Genomic DNA, 13,282 nt, shown 5'->3' with positions numbered 1-13,282 from the left:
ACCGCCACCCCCCATACCCAGTTATTTACACTTACAGGCTCCTGAGTTCTGGTTCCCCGTAAGGAAGGATAGCGGTCTGACTTCCCCTCAAATGGGAAGTTTCTGCCCATTTGAAATTTCAGACCACCAACAGAAAATCTTCAGGCCTCTTCCTTTTTGGAAATTGGATCTGTATAGGTTTCTTCCTCTTGCCCAGGTGACACATGTGGGACATGTGTAACTGAGGCCGGCTCTGAGCGGGCACCCCTGATTCTTTGCCTACCTTGATCCCCCTCAGTTTTAGAGCAAGAGGAAGAGGTTCCCCGGCATGTCCTCCTCCCTTTGCCCCTGTGACTCCCCAACCAGGTACCACTCCCATTTCTTCTTTTATTGTCTCTTGAATGCAAGGAACCCTCCTTGCGTCCAAGGAGCTGGAAAAGCAGCTCCCGGACCTGGAGCTTAACGCAAAGACTGGGAGCAGGGGTCCCCAAAACCCCTCCAGGGGGAGTTATTCCGAAGAGATGGGGCTCTAGCCACCCCCCGCCCCCCTGAGGGTGTTCGCCTAGGACCTGCCTATAAACCAATGTCTCAGTGACAAGTAATGAAAATTCTCCCAAGGGCCCCTACCTGTCGGGCACTGTGGGGTCGGTTGGGGAGGAAGGAGCTAGCGTAGTGGGGGGCCTTGGATACCCTGTGCCATTCCACGGAATAGCTGCCCACCTGGGTTTTCTTCTCTTCTCCGCTGCCTGTCATTTGAAACAAGGAGCCAACCAAGAGGGCAGCAGACAATGGGGATGCGCCTCTTTCCCAGGGCGCCGAGGAGTTTCATAATGAGGCATAAGGTTGATTTTGCCCCGCCCCACTGCCCCCCCTCCACATCTTATCGGGTGGGGTCTCAAGCCGCTGTCAGCAGGACGCCCCCAATTAATGGGGAAATTCATTGACATGCGGGCGCTACCTGTGACTGTGCAGAAATGGGTAAGACAAAGGGGCATCTAATTTGACTCAGCGGGCACCCGGGCTGCCTCGGGGAGCCGCTAATGGCCCTTTAAACGCGGTGCAGACAATGGCCCGTCTTTCTTCCCTCTCTCCTTTGTCAGAACCAGTACAGGGCAGATGTGAAGTGGATGAAAGGCACGGGCTGGGTCGCCACCGGGTCATTAAATGTGGAGCAGGCGAAGAAGGCAGGAGAACTCATTAGCGAGGTGAGCTTTCCTCACGGCCGGCAACAGGCCTGACTGCATTCGGCATCTCTGTATAAAATTAAAATAATTTCCACTCGAAAGGCAAAGAAAAAGGCGAAGCCACATGAAAGGCCTCCCAGCCGAGACCAGGGCTGGTAATTAGGGGAGAAGCACATACCAAACACGCGCCAGCAGGGGCCCCGGAGAGCCCCTGGTGAAAACAAAGTGGGTGACAAATGAAATTATGAATAATAATGACAATCAAATGGAGCTCAATTGCTACCCACTGAGTTACCTTTCTAATGAAGCGATGCTGGAGCTATGATGAAAGGTACACTGATTGTGCCCTGAAAGCCCTTGTGGAACTTTGGGCCATTCCCCACCTTCCTCTTCCACCGCTGAAGTGTGAACAAGTTTTGAACAGTTACCTGTGCAGCCGACAGAACACAGTTCTCTTTTTTGGTGGGTGAGGGCAGACTTCAACCCCACTCTCTGTCACCACCCTAGTGACATAAGAAAGCAATTCCTTTTCCTTTAAACAGTGCCACCCTGCACAAATACCAGGGGCCACCCACAAACACCAGTGGGTGACTTCAAGCCTTACCTGTGATGCCCTGGGTTGGGTCCCCGACACCCAAACAAATAGAGCGAAAGGTTTCTTTCTTTTTTTTACTTTTTAGCATTTTTCATCCTCAACACTTAATATATTGATGTTTCTTTGTTGTGTGGTTGATCTGGGCCTTACATGTAGAACGTTCTTCAGCACCTGTGGCTTCTAGCCTGACCCCAGTTGTGACAACCACTGAGGTCCCCAGACATCATTGCTGAGATGGGGGTCATTGACTTATGCTCACAGACGGCAACACCCCATCACAGCCAGGCCCACCTCCCGGCCTGTTTCTCTGTGAAGTTGTTTGTTCAGAGGACCAGTGAATATGTATGGTGTTTTCTTGCCTCCAGAGTAACCTGGATTTTTCTGGGCTTTTTTTTTGGGGGGGGGGGCAGGTGAGAGGGAAACCTTCATGGCCATAATCCTGAAACTATTCAGATTTGGCTGCTAGTTGCCTGGAAACTTGTTTCCAGAACTTTCTAAATGAACACAGATAAAAACAGGAAATCTCCCCCCCCAACACACACACACACACACACACACACACTTTTTTGGACCTCTAACAAGTCTGAAGGCAATAGCTCTCTCAGGGATGTGCATTTTGTGGTCAGTCCTCTCGTAGCTGCTTTCAAAGCGCCCTGAGGTTGAGGAATATGGATCCAGTTCCAGCCTCAGAAGGTGCTGGAGCTTAGTGGAGACTCTTTGCCCTAAGAAGTTCCATCTAATTAAAGACAGCTTAGAGAAGCACAAGATGGGTGAGCGCAAACTCTTTATAAGTCTGCTCATGGAAGCATGAGAGGAATGAAGTCCATTATACCCAGAATTCAAACCACAGGAAGATTGCTGTTTGTGTCTGAGTTGGGTGATCCAGAGACCTTCCCAGAACCTTTGTGCCTCCATGGTTGGAACATTCTTGCAAATATTCTCAACAAATTTGCTTTTCTCCCTTAGTGTTCTTGCTCTGTGCCTTGCTTCTTAAACTTCAGTATCTTTCAGCAACATGTCCCAACATGTTTATTTCAGGTGGCATATTTCCAGGTTAGAGTCCTCTTGTACTGACCACTTCCTTGTCATATGGGGTTTCAGGCTCTGTTGAAAAATCATAAACGCACATACCTGTCACATAAAGCAGAACTAAGCAAACCTTTGCAAAGGACCAGATAGTATTTATTTTTTCACTTTGTGGATGCAGTTATTGGAACAAGTTATCCAACTCCATCATCATAATCAACCTGCAAGCAGTCATAGGCAATATATCAATGAGAAGATGTGGCTGTGCTCCAATAAATTTTTGTTTAAATTTTCTTTAAATTTTGGCTAAATACTGAACTGTCTTAACACTACCCAGTAGATAAAAGTCCACTCCAGCTATTTATGCAAGTATTTATAAAATGATTCTTTACCTTGAGAAAAGATACTTTAAAATTCTGTTATGATACTAACCATTTTAATCTCCTGAAAAAGTATTTTTTAAGTTATTGTTAGTGTTTTGTTCTCTTCTCTTTTGAACTGTATGGTGATGCCTTTCGAATAGTGCCTTTTTCTTGCTATTGTAACATTTTTGGGAATATTCGTAAAATGAAGTTCAGTGGCTTCTATAATTATTGAACAGTTTATAATCAATGACTGTTCAAAGCAAGAGTTTTGACTGTGATGATCTCTGTTCTGTCTTTTGGTGGAAATAGAACATTTTAATTGATAAACGTAATAAAGAACGTTCTTTCTTGCTTGAGAGATCCAAGCTAAGATTTGCAAACAATAGCAAGACAATGTTTGAAGCCTGTAAGAACCTTTTCCTTAGTTTGTCCTCCCCAGAACTTTATTGGAATAATCTAATTTTGGGGTGTATTCGTTGCACCAGGTAGCAAGATTTTAATGTTAATTGACATGACGTTATTCTTAAATTGAAACAAATATTAACCTGAAGGCACCTAGGATACAAAGATGGAGGAAGCCGCATAATAATTATGTTCACAAATTCACTCTAATCTCAAGCAACCTATGATTTTCTCTTTCAAATGGCATGAAAGAGCAGCACAAAATTCACAGCTTTGATCTTTTCCTGCTCAACAGAAGAAGTACCGTCAGCATCCAGATGCTTTGAAGTTTACCAGTATTAAAGACACTCCGGAGATGGTCCAGGCCAGAATTAGTTATACCCAAGCAGTGGATGTAAGTGATAATGTATATACATTATGACTCTGTGAGAGAGCCCCCCTTTCCACGCTGCGATTGAAGCCGAGGGGTTCTTGACTTGCTTCTTCTGTTGTTCTAAGGATGAAGGAGCTTCTCTTCCTTTGCCGAGGCGCTCCTTAGCAGGGGTGCGTCCTCATTAGGATGCAAATGGGGAGTTACTGCTCTGAGGATGCCAAGTGAGGCTCTGCCTCCTCACCGCCCGCTGGTTTCTTTCCTTCCCATTTGCAAGTCTCCAAGATTTGTCTGTGGCAGGGCCTTTCCTCACTCCTTTTGTTTTCGGATGTTTTTAGGACTGGAACTTGGGGGGTGAAAATCTTGCTAATTGGAATGCTGAAGTCTCGAGTAGGTTTTCATGGGACCCCAGGACAAGAATCCCTGTGTTCCGAACTTGTCCAAGATGTTGAACAGAGTTGGGTTTGACTTATGCACCTTAGGCAAACTTTTGAGTTTTTCTAGTGTTCCCTTTACAATGCAAAACTGATATCTGGTCTTTGTCCTCCAGTTCTGATCCGAGTGGGTTTTGTTGGAATCTGGTGCTTTAAAAATTTGTGTTGGGGCTGGAGCAATAGCACACAAGTAGGGCATTTGCCTTGCACGCGGCTGACCCGGGTTCAATTCCCAGCATCCCATAGGGTCTCGCAAGCACCGCCAGGAGTAATTCTGAGTGCAGAGCCAGGAGTAACCCCTGTGCATTGCTGGGTGTGACCCAAAAAGCAATAAATAAATAAATTAATAAATAAAATTTTAAAAATTAAAATAAATAAACACAGCAACAACAAAGTCTCCAATGGAGACGTTACTGGGCCCGCTCAAGCAAATCGATGAACAACAGGAGGACAGTGACAGAAAATAAATAAAATTTTGTGATAGGACACACATTGACCTAGGTTGGCTGGGATCCCAAGACACACAGATATTAGTGTGTGTGCAGATGTGCCTTCTTAGCATCTTCAAACCATCCTCTGTGTCAGCAGAGATGTCCAAATCCAGCCTGGGAAGGGGCTCCAGAGTTCTCTACTTTACTTCCCAATGAAGCAGTTTATTCTGTTTGAGCTATTATATTTAACAAACCTGCTGGGAGGCGCGAACTGCCTGTCTGAATATGTTCCGAAAGGTATTACAGGTGTGAAGTCTTAGCAGTGGATTATTTGTTAATAATTAGCTATGGATAACCATCCAAAGCAAACTGATTTATTCTCAGAAACCCAGTCAATGATGGGAAACTCTCCTAGGGAGAAATAGAGATCTGGGTTCCTTCCTTACCCTAACCAACTCTAGGGGGCACTGCTGTGATATGGAGAGAAGCGTGGACAAGTCTCACAAGATTTGGGATGGAAAAGCGTGGCTTAGAAATGTTCTCTGTGGCGGCTGATGCCGGCTCTGTGTGCCACTGCCCACTGCCAGCACCCCACAGGCCCCACAACATGTTGAATGTGCCAGGAGACTTGGGATTAGGAGGCCAAGAATCCTCACTCAGAGAGAAAGGGGGAGCAGGATAGAAGTGGGCCCGGGGACCGAGCCAACGAAGTAGGAGAGCAATTGCGAGCATGTGGCCGACCCAAGTTCAATCTCCAGTATCCCATATGATTCCCTGAGCCTCCCCAGGAAAGATTGCTGAGCAGAGAGCCCAGATGTAAACAGAGCGCTGCTGGGTGTGGCCCCAATACCCACTCCTCAAAAAAAAAAAAAAGAAAGAAAGAAAGAAAGAAAGAAAGAAAAGAAAAAGAAAAAGAAAAAGAAAAAGAAAAAGAAGTGGGTCCAGGTTCCCTCCTCACTCTCTTCTCTTGAACCTTCTGAGTGTTGAAGTTCTCCCGGGTCAGATGGTTGGGACCACAAGGTCAGATGTTAGGCCTCCTTTGACCTGCATCTCAGTCATGTGCCATGTGGGGCTTCCACCCAGGACACATGGTCCCCTGGGAAGTGGGTTTGGGGGCGAGTGGGTGGCTCACAGTCAGCTCAGGCAGGGGCACTGAGGCGGAGCAGATGTTTGTGGGACTGTGTTTCTCTCAGAGAGGCAGCTGCTGTGTCTGTGTCTCTGGAATATAACCTGGGGCTGCATTGAGGTGACTTGGAGTCTTCTAAACCCTCTCCCCATCCACAGAGGCTCTACAGGGAAGAAGGAGAAAACCTTAAGCATCACTATACACAGACTGCGGACCTCCCTGAAGTTCTGCTGGCCAGGCTGAACGCCATGAACATCAGTGAGGTGAGGTCAAGGGAAAGGATGCTGGGACGCACGGCAGGAGATCTGGGGCTCGCGCCTTGCATTCGGTCCCGTTCTTGCTTCGCGGTTCTCCTGTCACCTGCTGGAATGTGTGACCTTCTCCAACAAGGACCCCATCATTTTCTCTTCCACTGGGCCCTGTGCATACAAGTCAAACTCACTGACCAGAAGGAAATGAAGGAAACTGCCTTGGGGAAAAGGGCATCTGTGCAGAGGAGGGGCTGGAACTGGGAGTGTCAGAGCATCGCTGAGTGCCAGCAGCAGGGCTGAGAAGTGACCCAGGACCTTCCCTCCTCCCCGCCCGGTTGTCCACTGGCATCCCCTTTGCTTGTGCTTTGATGGAGACCATGCAGTTCCCCTACCTAGAGCGCTCTGTGCCCCTGCAGTCCTGTGACTCCTTCATCCAGCCGTCCTGCTGCTCGGAGAATTCTGCATCTCTCTGACTTCAAAGCACTTGTTTTTGAACCACCCCACCCCTGCCCCTTGTCTCTGCCCGCTGTCCCCCGAAGGCAGGCGTGGAGTAGGACAGTCCTTCTTGCTAAGCCAAAGTGATCTTTACCTCCAGCCGGGGGGGAGGGGGAGGGATGAAGGAAGGAATTCCCAAATTCCCATCACAGACCAGATACCCATTTGGGAAGGGGGTTTCTGAAGTCCACGAGGTGCTTCCTCCACCAAATCTTCCTTTGTACATATTTTCCCAACAGACACGGTATAAGGAGTCGTGGAGCAAACTGCGAGATGGTGGCTATAAACTGAGACTGGATGCCATTCCGTTCCAGGCAGCAAAGGCTTCTGGGGAAATTATCAGCGATGTAAGCGCCGATCACTTGACAACGTTTAAAATGAACCCTTCAATTAAAACAAATTTTGTTTTAACTTCTTTTGCCCCTAACCTCTGCCTTCTTTGGCCTGTGGACAAACTCCTCTCCTTTTCCATTTGATTGTGAGGGAAAAAAAAGAGGCCTTCTATGGGAAAGACCCCCTCATCAGGGTACAAAGCCCCAGTGCTGGACCATCCAGATGGACCTCGCGCAGATGAAATGCACCCCCACTGCGCTTCCCTGCGACGGTGCAGGGGAAGAGACTGTGAACAATGCACCCACCTCCCTCCAACCTCGCCGCCCATGTGCTCACACTTGTCCTGCCATTTCATAGCAAGCCCTTTAGTGATTGGGAGTCTTGCATATGAAAGAATCGCCCGTTTGAGGACTCCCGCGCATTTTCTTTTAACTCTCCCAGTGAACAGTCAAAAGAACAAAACATGTTCGCCCAGTCCCCACCTCTTCCATTCCGTGTCCCTTGTGCCCAAGCGGTGACTCTCTCCTGCTCTCTTTCCCTTTAGTACAAATACAAAGAGGCATTTGAGAAAATGAAAGGACAGATGCTTGGCTCCAAGAGCCTGGAGGATGACATCAGCCTGGCGCATTCAGTGTACGCGAACTCACTGCAGAGTGAAGTAAGTGGGAGAAGCGACCACAGATCTGGGGGCTCCCAGCTCCCCAAGGCACCCCCATGTGCGTTTGTTCCTCTGATTGGGGGCAGCGGCTATGGCACAACCCAGTGACATTGTCAGAGCTGAGCTGGCCTCACTCAGTGTCTTCCTGCATCCACTGAGAGGTCAGTTCGTTCCTTTCCGAATGGCCCTTCTGTGATTTTGACCAAGGTCTGCCCCCAGGGCAGTTGGATTGAATGGAGACCCCAGAGGGGCTTTGTTCAGTCTATGGACTAAATGCATCGCAAGCCTTTTACCTGAAGCTTCAGACTTCCAGCCAGGAACTGAACCGTTATTCCTTGACCTTGCAGGTGGTCGACTCCTCAAGGCTCCATTTTTTAGAATCTTCATCGAGATTCTGGGCCCTCTAGTCCTGCTCCTCTCACCACTTTCTCCCCAACTGCAATCACCCCGCAGCCCCTGCTCCCCCTACCCCCCATTCATTTATGTTTCATTCATTTATGTTGCCTACCCGGTTCCCAGAGGATCCGAGTGTGCAGCCCCTGATTCCTGCCCTCTGCATGCAGCCCCCTGAGTGCACATGGGGTCTTCTGGCACATATGTGGGTGGTTAGTGGCAGTGATGGGATCTCATGTGTGTTCCACGTAACAGGATCATACACTTCTCTACACAGCGTCTCATTACCATCAAGCTGTCTCCCATCCCATTTTACTGATTCAGACTCTGAGTGGCTCAGTGTCATGCCCAGAGTCAACTAGAGAGGGGCAGCATCAGGACCTGGAGCCAACTTTAATCTCCTGCTCCTTTCACAGCTATCCATACTCCCTGCTGAGGTCTGCCTGGGTTTTCCTAATTCTAAACACCTTGTGTCTTTATTTCCTGGGATGCAAAGCTCAGAGTATGGGCTTGGACTGGACTTGCCCGTGGCCTTGTACTCTGCATAAGGAGTGGATTAGGGGAATTCGGAATAAGATTAGGGGAACTGGGAGTCATGGGAAGGAAGCTGGGAGGGCCGAGCTACATGACCCCCGGGAAAGCTGGGGTGAACTTCATGGAAGTTCAAGCAGCTCCTCCAAGGGATGAATGGGCCCGTGATTAGGAAATGGGGTCGCTCTCCTCCCTGAGGGTGTACATGGGACTTTGGGGGAATACTCGGCCCTCAGAACCCCTAGAGTTACCAGGAGGTCAGCTGCCTGGCATTTGAAGCTCTTCATAAGTGAGCAAGAGAGGAGGGTCCGTTGTGTCTCCATGGGGCCTAGGCCTCATTCCTGGATCCTCTCAGAAACCTGCAGGAATGGTGCAGGGAGAGAATGGCCACAGGTGTGAGCTGCGGATGGAGGGAGAGAGGATGACAAGCGCCGGCTGCCGGCTGTCTGTCTTTGACCTCTGGAGAGGGGATGAGCAGGACTTGCCCACAAAATCACTGACCAGATAGCTGTCCCTTCAACTTTCACGAACGTCCCCCCCTAGGGAGGATGCTGTGGAGAATCTTTGTCAAGGGCCCCAGGAGCTGGGGTGCTGGGCCACCAGAGCCTCTAATCTGTCCAACTCAGGATGCCGTGAGGAGCTTGGCAGCCCAGCACCCCTCAGACTTGCCTTGATCACTGGTCCCACAGTTGCTCTGCCTGACGTTCCATAACACACACTGGCTGTGAACTAACCCCTGGTCTGTCCACCCCTTAGGTGAATTACAAGAAAGGCTTTGAAGACTCAAAGGCGCAGTTCCATCTGCCGCTGGACATGGTCACCCTGGTGCATGCCAGGAAGGCTCAGAGCCTGGCCAGCGACCAGGACTACAGACGCCCACTCCCCCAGCACACGTCCTTGGCCGAAGACCTGAGGCTGCGCTGTGCCAAGAGAGCCCACCAGCTGCAGAGCGAGGTGAGCGGGTGGCTAGTTTCTCCGGGGGGATCTGGCGCTCAGAGGTGCCCTCGAGACAGGGACACACAAGCTGTTGTAGGCTCGGTGTTGGGGGAGCACTGTCCACACCTGTGTTCCTGCCCACTCACCTGTGACTCTCCTTCTCCTCACAAGAGCTAATCCTATCGATTCCTGCTGAATTTTGAGCATTGCCTCCCAGGACTTGAACTATGCACACAGATTTGGGGAGATTGTTCTATCTTCCTCCCCATCTTCTGGAAAGAAAGAGGAGTGATGTTCAAAGATGGGGGGAGCACTCACCCCAGAGGACCCCCAGAAGAAGGGGACACAGAGGGCATCTGGTGAGATGCCCTCAAGGTTTCCAGTGATCCACGATTAGCGTGAACCACTGACACAATCCTGGCTCCAGGTAGGACTGCAGATTCCTGTTGCTGTTCCCCCCCCCCCACTCTCATCCTCTGGAAGGATGCACAGCACATGTGGCAGAGGTGAGGGTTTGGGCAGGGTGGGCCCACCCACCTTGCATCCCGAGACCTCCTTCTCACGTCATCTCAGCATCCTGGGAGACCTTCCCCGGCCTTGGCGGTGCATGTTTAGTCCCTGGCGCCTGTTTTCGGCAGCAGACGGGCCCAGGAGGGCTGGGAAGTGTGGTCGCAACCAAAGCTCTTGTCCTTGCAGGCAACAGCCCCCTCTGTGCCCCTTGCCCGAGTCCCCCACAGGCTCTGGGCTCTCAGACATACTGGCCCGGCCCGCATGGGCAGTAACATCCTGCCCCTGCTTGGCAGCACCCGGGAGCTGAGCAGGGCCCAGATGTGGTCCCTGCATTCTCCTGGAGATGGTCAGAATTGTCCAGATGGTCAGGATAGCGTTTATGATACAAACTACCAGCCTGCAGCTGTAAGGAGGGCTTCAGGGAGGGTGTTGGACCCAGAACAGAGCCCTGGGCCATCGGGGTGAGAAATTGGAAGGCACCCCCACCTTCTACCACTACCACCCTCCACATCCCAGATGCTTCTGAGGCTGAAGGGCAGTAGGTGTGGGTACTCTTTTTTTGTTAGTTTATTTATTTTTTGCTTTTTGGCTTTTTGGGTCTCACCCAGCAATGCTCAGGGCTTACTCCTGGCTCTGCACCCAGGAATTATTCCTAGCAGTACTCAGGGACCACATGGGAAGCTGGGGGTCCAACCAGAGTCTGCTGCATACAAGGCAAATGCCCTACCTGCTGTACTACTGTTCTGGCCGGACCCTTTACACACAAACATACAAACATAGACACAAACATATATACACATACACACAACACACTTTATTTAAACTCCATGGCTTACAAAGTTGCCCACAATACAGTTATTATGGGCTTTGGATGTTCCAGCACCAATCCCACCTCCCGAGTGACCTCCCCTCCACTGTAGTCACCATTTTCCAAATGTCACCTCCCAAGCCTGCCCCCTTTGCTGGCACACCAAACTAGATGAGGAAGTAACACCGAAGCCAACAAAACTCAATCGAGGGGGGGAAAAATAACACAGGAGACTCACTAGCAACAAATAGCTTAGTGAATAAATCCTCATACAAAGACTTAACAACCCTTTGGTGAGAAATAATAATTTTCACAAATTTCCTTTTACATAAGTATTTTTTATAGCTCTTTTAGCTAGAAGGTTGTAATAAAAGGTAAGGTAAGGTAAAGGCCCTCCCGTATTTACTCGAGCGGGCCCAGTAACATCTCCATTGGAGACTTTGTTGTTACTGTGTCTGGCATATCGAATACTCTTGGTAGCTTGCTGGGCTCTCCGAGAGGGGCGGAGGAATCGAACTCGGGTTGGCCATGTTGGCCGCTTGTAAGGTGAACGCCCTACCGCTGTGCTATCGCTCCAACCCAGAAGGTTGTAATAAGTAATATTAAACAAACCATTTGTTCTTTCCTAATTCATGATTAATTCAGTCCACCCTCTGCTGTGGAATTTTGTGTGAGGGGACCCACTAAACCATGTACCCCCTAAATAGCTGACTTTCTGCGACCACCCGCTTTGCTTTTGGAGTGTGCCCGTTGAGATAAAGCTCCACCGCCTGTCCCTTGCCCTGCTCCCAGGACGAGGGACAGCAGAACTTGATTTTGTTGGGCCCACGGTTGAGTTTCCTGACACAACCTTATGGCAGGAGCAGCTGGGAGAGAGCAAGGGCCCTGGATTCTCAGTCCAGTGCTCTTGGGCTGTGGGTCTTCTGCCCATCCTTTGCGTTCTTGCCCCCACCCCTCACCCCAATTCCACTCTGGTCTTTGTTGCTCTCTGTAGAACGCATACCGTTCGGACCTGAACTTCATGCGGGGCGTGGCCTGTGTCATTCCCGGCACTTTGGAGATTGAAGGCAGGAAGAAAGCATCTGAGCTTATCAGCGAGGTAACCTTGGAGACTGGAGGCAGAGGGGGCTGGGAATGTTTCCCCGGGCAGAGGGGATTCTGCGAGAAGCAGGTGGCTCCTCACTGCAGAGGGGTTGGCTGTGACGTTGCCCCCAGAGGGGCTCTTTCTCCCTGGCCTCTTCTTCCTCCATTCCCCATCCCCACAGGTGCTGTATAGGGCAGCTTTGCAGACAGTGAATCAGATCCCCTGTTAACATATAAGCCTTTTTTTTCTTAAACTGACTTCTATGATGTTCCTTCTTCATTCCCTTTGCCCATCAGCCCTCGGGAACCAAGTAGAGAGGGTGAGCTGTGGAACTGGCCCAGGTCAGCGCTCAGAAGCGTGTGACCTCAAGGCGGTCTCCTGCCCTGTCTGAGTCTCAGCTCCTTAGCCAGCAGCATGGGGATACTCAGACCCCCTGGGGTCAGCCTTTGTACAGAATGCCACTAATCCAAGCACAGGACTTTCCTGGTGGCTGAGAATGAATGACTGCCATCGGCATTTTCAGTTTCATGGAAACATATGTAACTGTGGCATCCTAAGCTCTTTGAATGATCAAGGAATCTTCTTCAGGGCTCAGAGACTCTGTGTGTGGGGGATGCAAAGGCAGGATGGTGTGATGGAAATGAGGTCCAGGTGACCACCTGGGGCCCTCAGCCATGTTCTGCTCTCACGCTGTCAGAGAAGCCGTGGGGAAGCTGACAAGGCCTGACAAGGCAGGGGACAGCATTCAAGTTTAGCTCTAATTTTGTGCTTTTGCTTATCCAATGAAACCTCCAAAGCCAAGTGATCTAAGCCCCAGTCTGCCTCAGAATTCCCCCCTGGAGCTCAGCAGATACATGGACCCACCCAAGATGTATCAGATCCCATCTCCAGAGTAGGGCACAGGCCTGCGGACTTTTACAGTTGCATCTTATTCTGGTCCACCCCCAAAGCCTGGGCTTACTGATCAGGAGCAAAATTCCCGTTTCAATGTTCTTATCGACTAACACTCCTGACAAAGGGCCTAGTGGCCTTCAGTGTGCTTAGATGTCCCATTCTGGTCACTTCTCTGTGCTGCTTCATCTTTTGAGGCCTGGGTCCCAAGGGCAGGAGAAAGACTGGATCCCTGTGCCATAGTGCAAAGTCTTCATTTCAAGGTTTAGTTGGCATTGAACACGCAGGGTCTCCTGGATTTCTGCCTCACTGTGTCTTCTTTCCTCCTGTGTGTGAATGCAGAGCAAATATCGCCAGCACCCCCAGACACTCAGGTACACTGCCGTGACCGACACACCCAGCCTTCTTCAGGCCAAACTCAGCAACCAGATTACCAATGAGGTAACAGCTCCCAGTGGCTTTCAAAGGGGCATTGAAAAA

At 50.1% G+C, this 13,282-nt stretch overlaps 1 protein-coding gene across 3 annotated transcripts in view; it reads left to right on the top strand.

Annotated features, from left to right (window-relative positions):
• NRAP (nebulin related anchoring protein) overlaps positions 1 to 13,282 on the top strand; it is a 77,677-nt gene that overhangs the window by 43,045 nt on the left and 21,350 nt on the right. For all 3 annotated transcript variants that reach the window (XM_056120658.1, XM_056120657.1, XM_056120656.1), the window contains 8 exons: positions 1,080 to 1,184; positions 3,847 to 3,945; positions 6,071 to 6,175; positions 6,898 to 7,005; positions 7,536 to 7,649; positions 9,330 to 9,527; positions 11,822 to 11,926; positions 13,145 to 13,243. In XM_056120658.1, the coding sequence (XP_055976633.1) occupies positions 1,080 to 1,184; positions 3,847 to 3,945; positions 6,071 to 6,175; positions 6,898 to 7,005; positions 7,536 to 7,649; positions 9,330 to 9,527; positions 11,822 to 11,926; positions 13,145 to 13,243 (933 nt within the window). The remainder of the gene's footprint in view (positions 1 to 1,079; positions 1,185 to 3,846; positions 3,946 to 6,070; positions 6,176 to 6,897; positions 7,006 to 7,535; positions 7,650 to 9,329; positions 9,528 to 11,821; positions 11,927 to 13,144; positions 13,244 to 13,282) is intronic.

This window comes from Sorex fumeus, unplaced genomic scaffold, assembly GCF_029834395.1.
Source record: "Sorex fumeus unplaced genomic scaffold, SorFum_2.1 ptg000043l, whole genome shotgun sequence".
Lineage (NCBI taxonomy): Eukaryota > Metazoa > Chordata > Mammalia > Eulipotyphla > Soricidae > Sorex > Sorex fumeus.
Note: the sequence above shows the minus strand (reverse complement) of the source record. Positions and strands in the feature narration are given on the sequence as shown.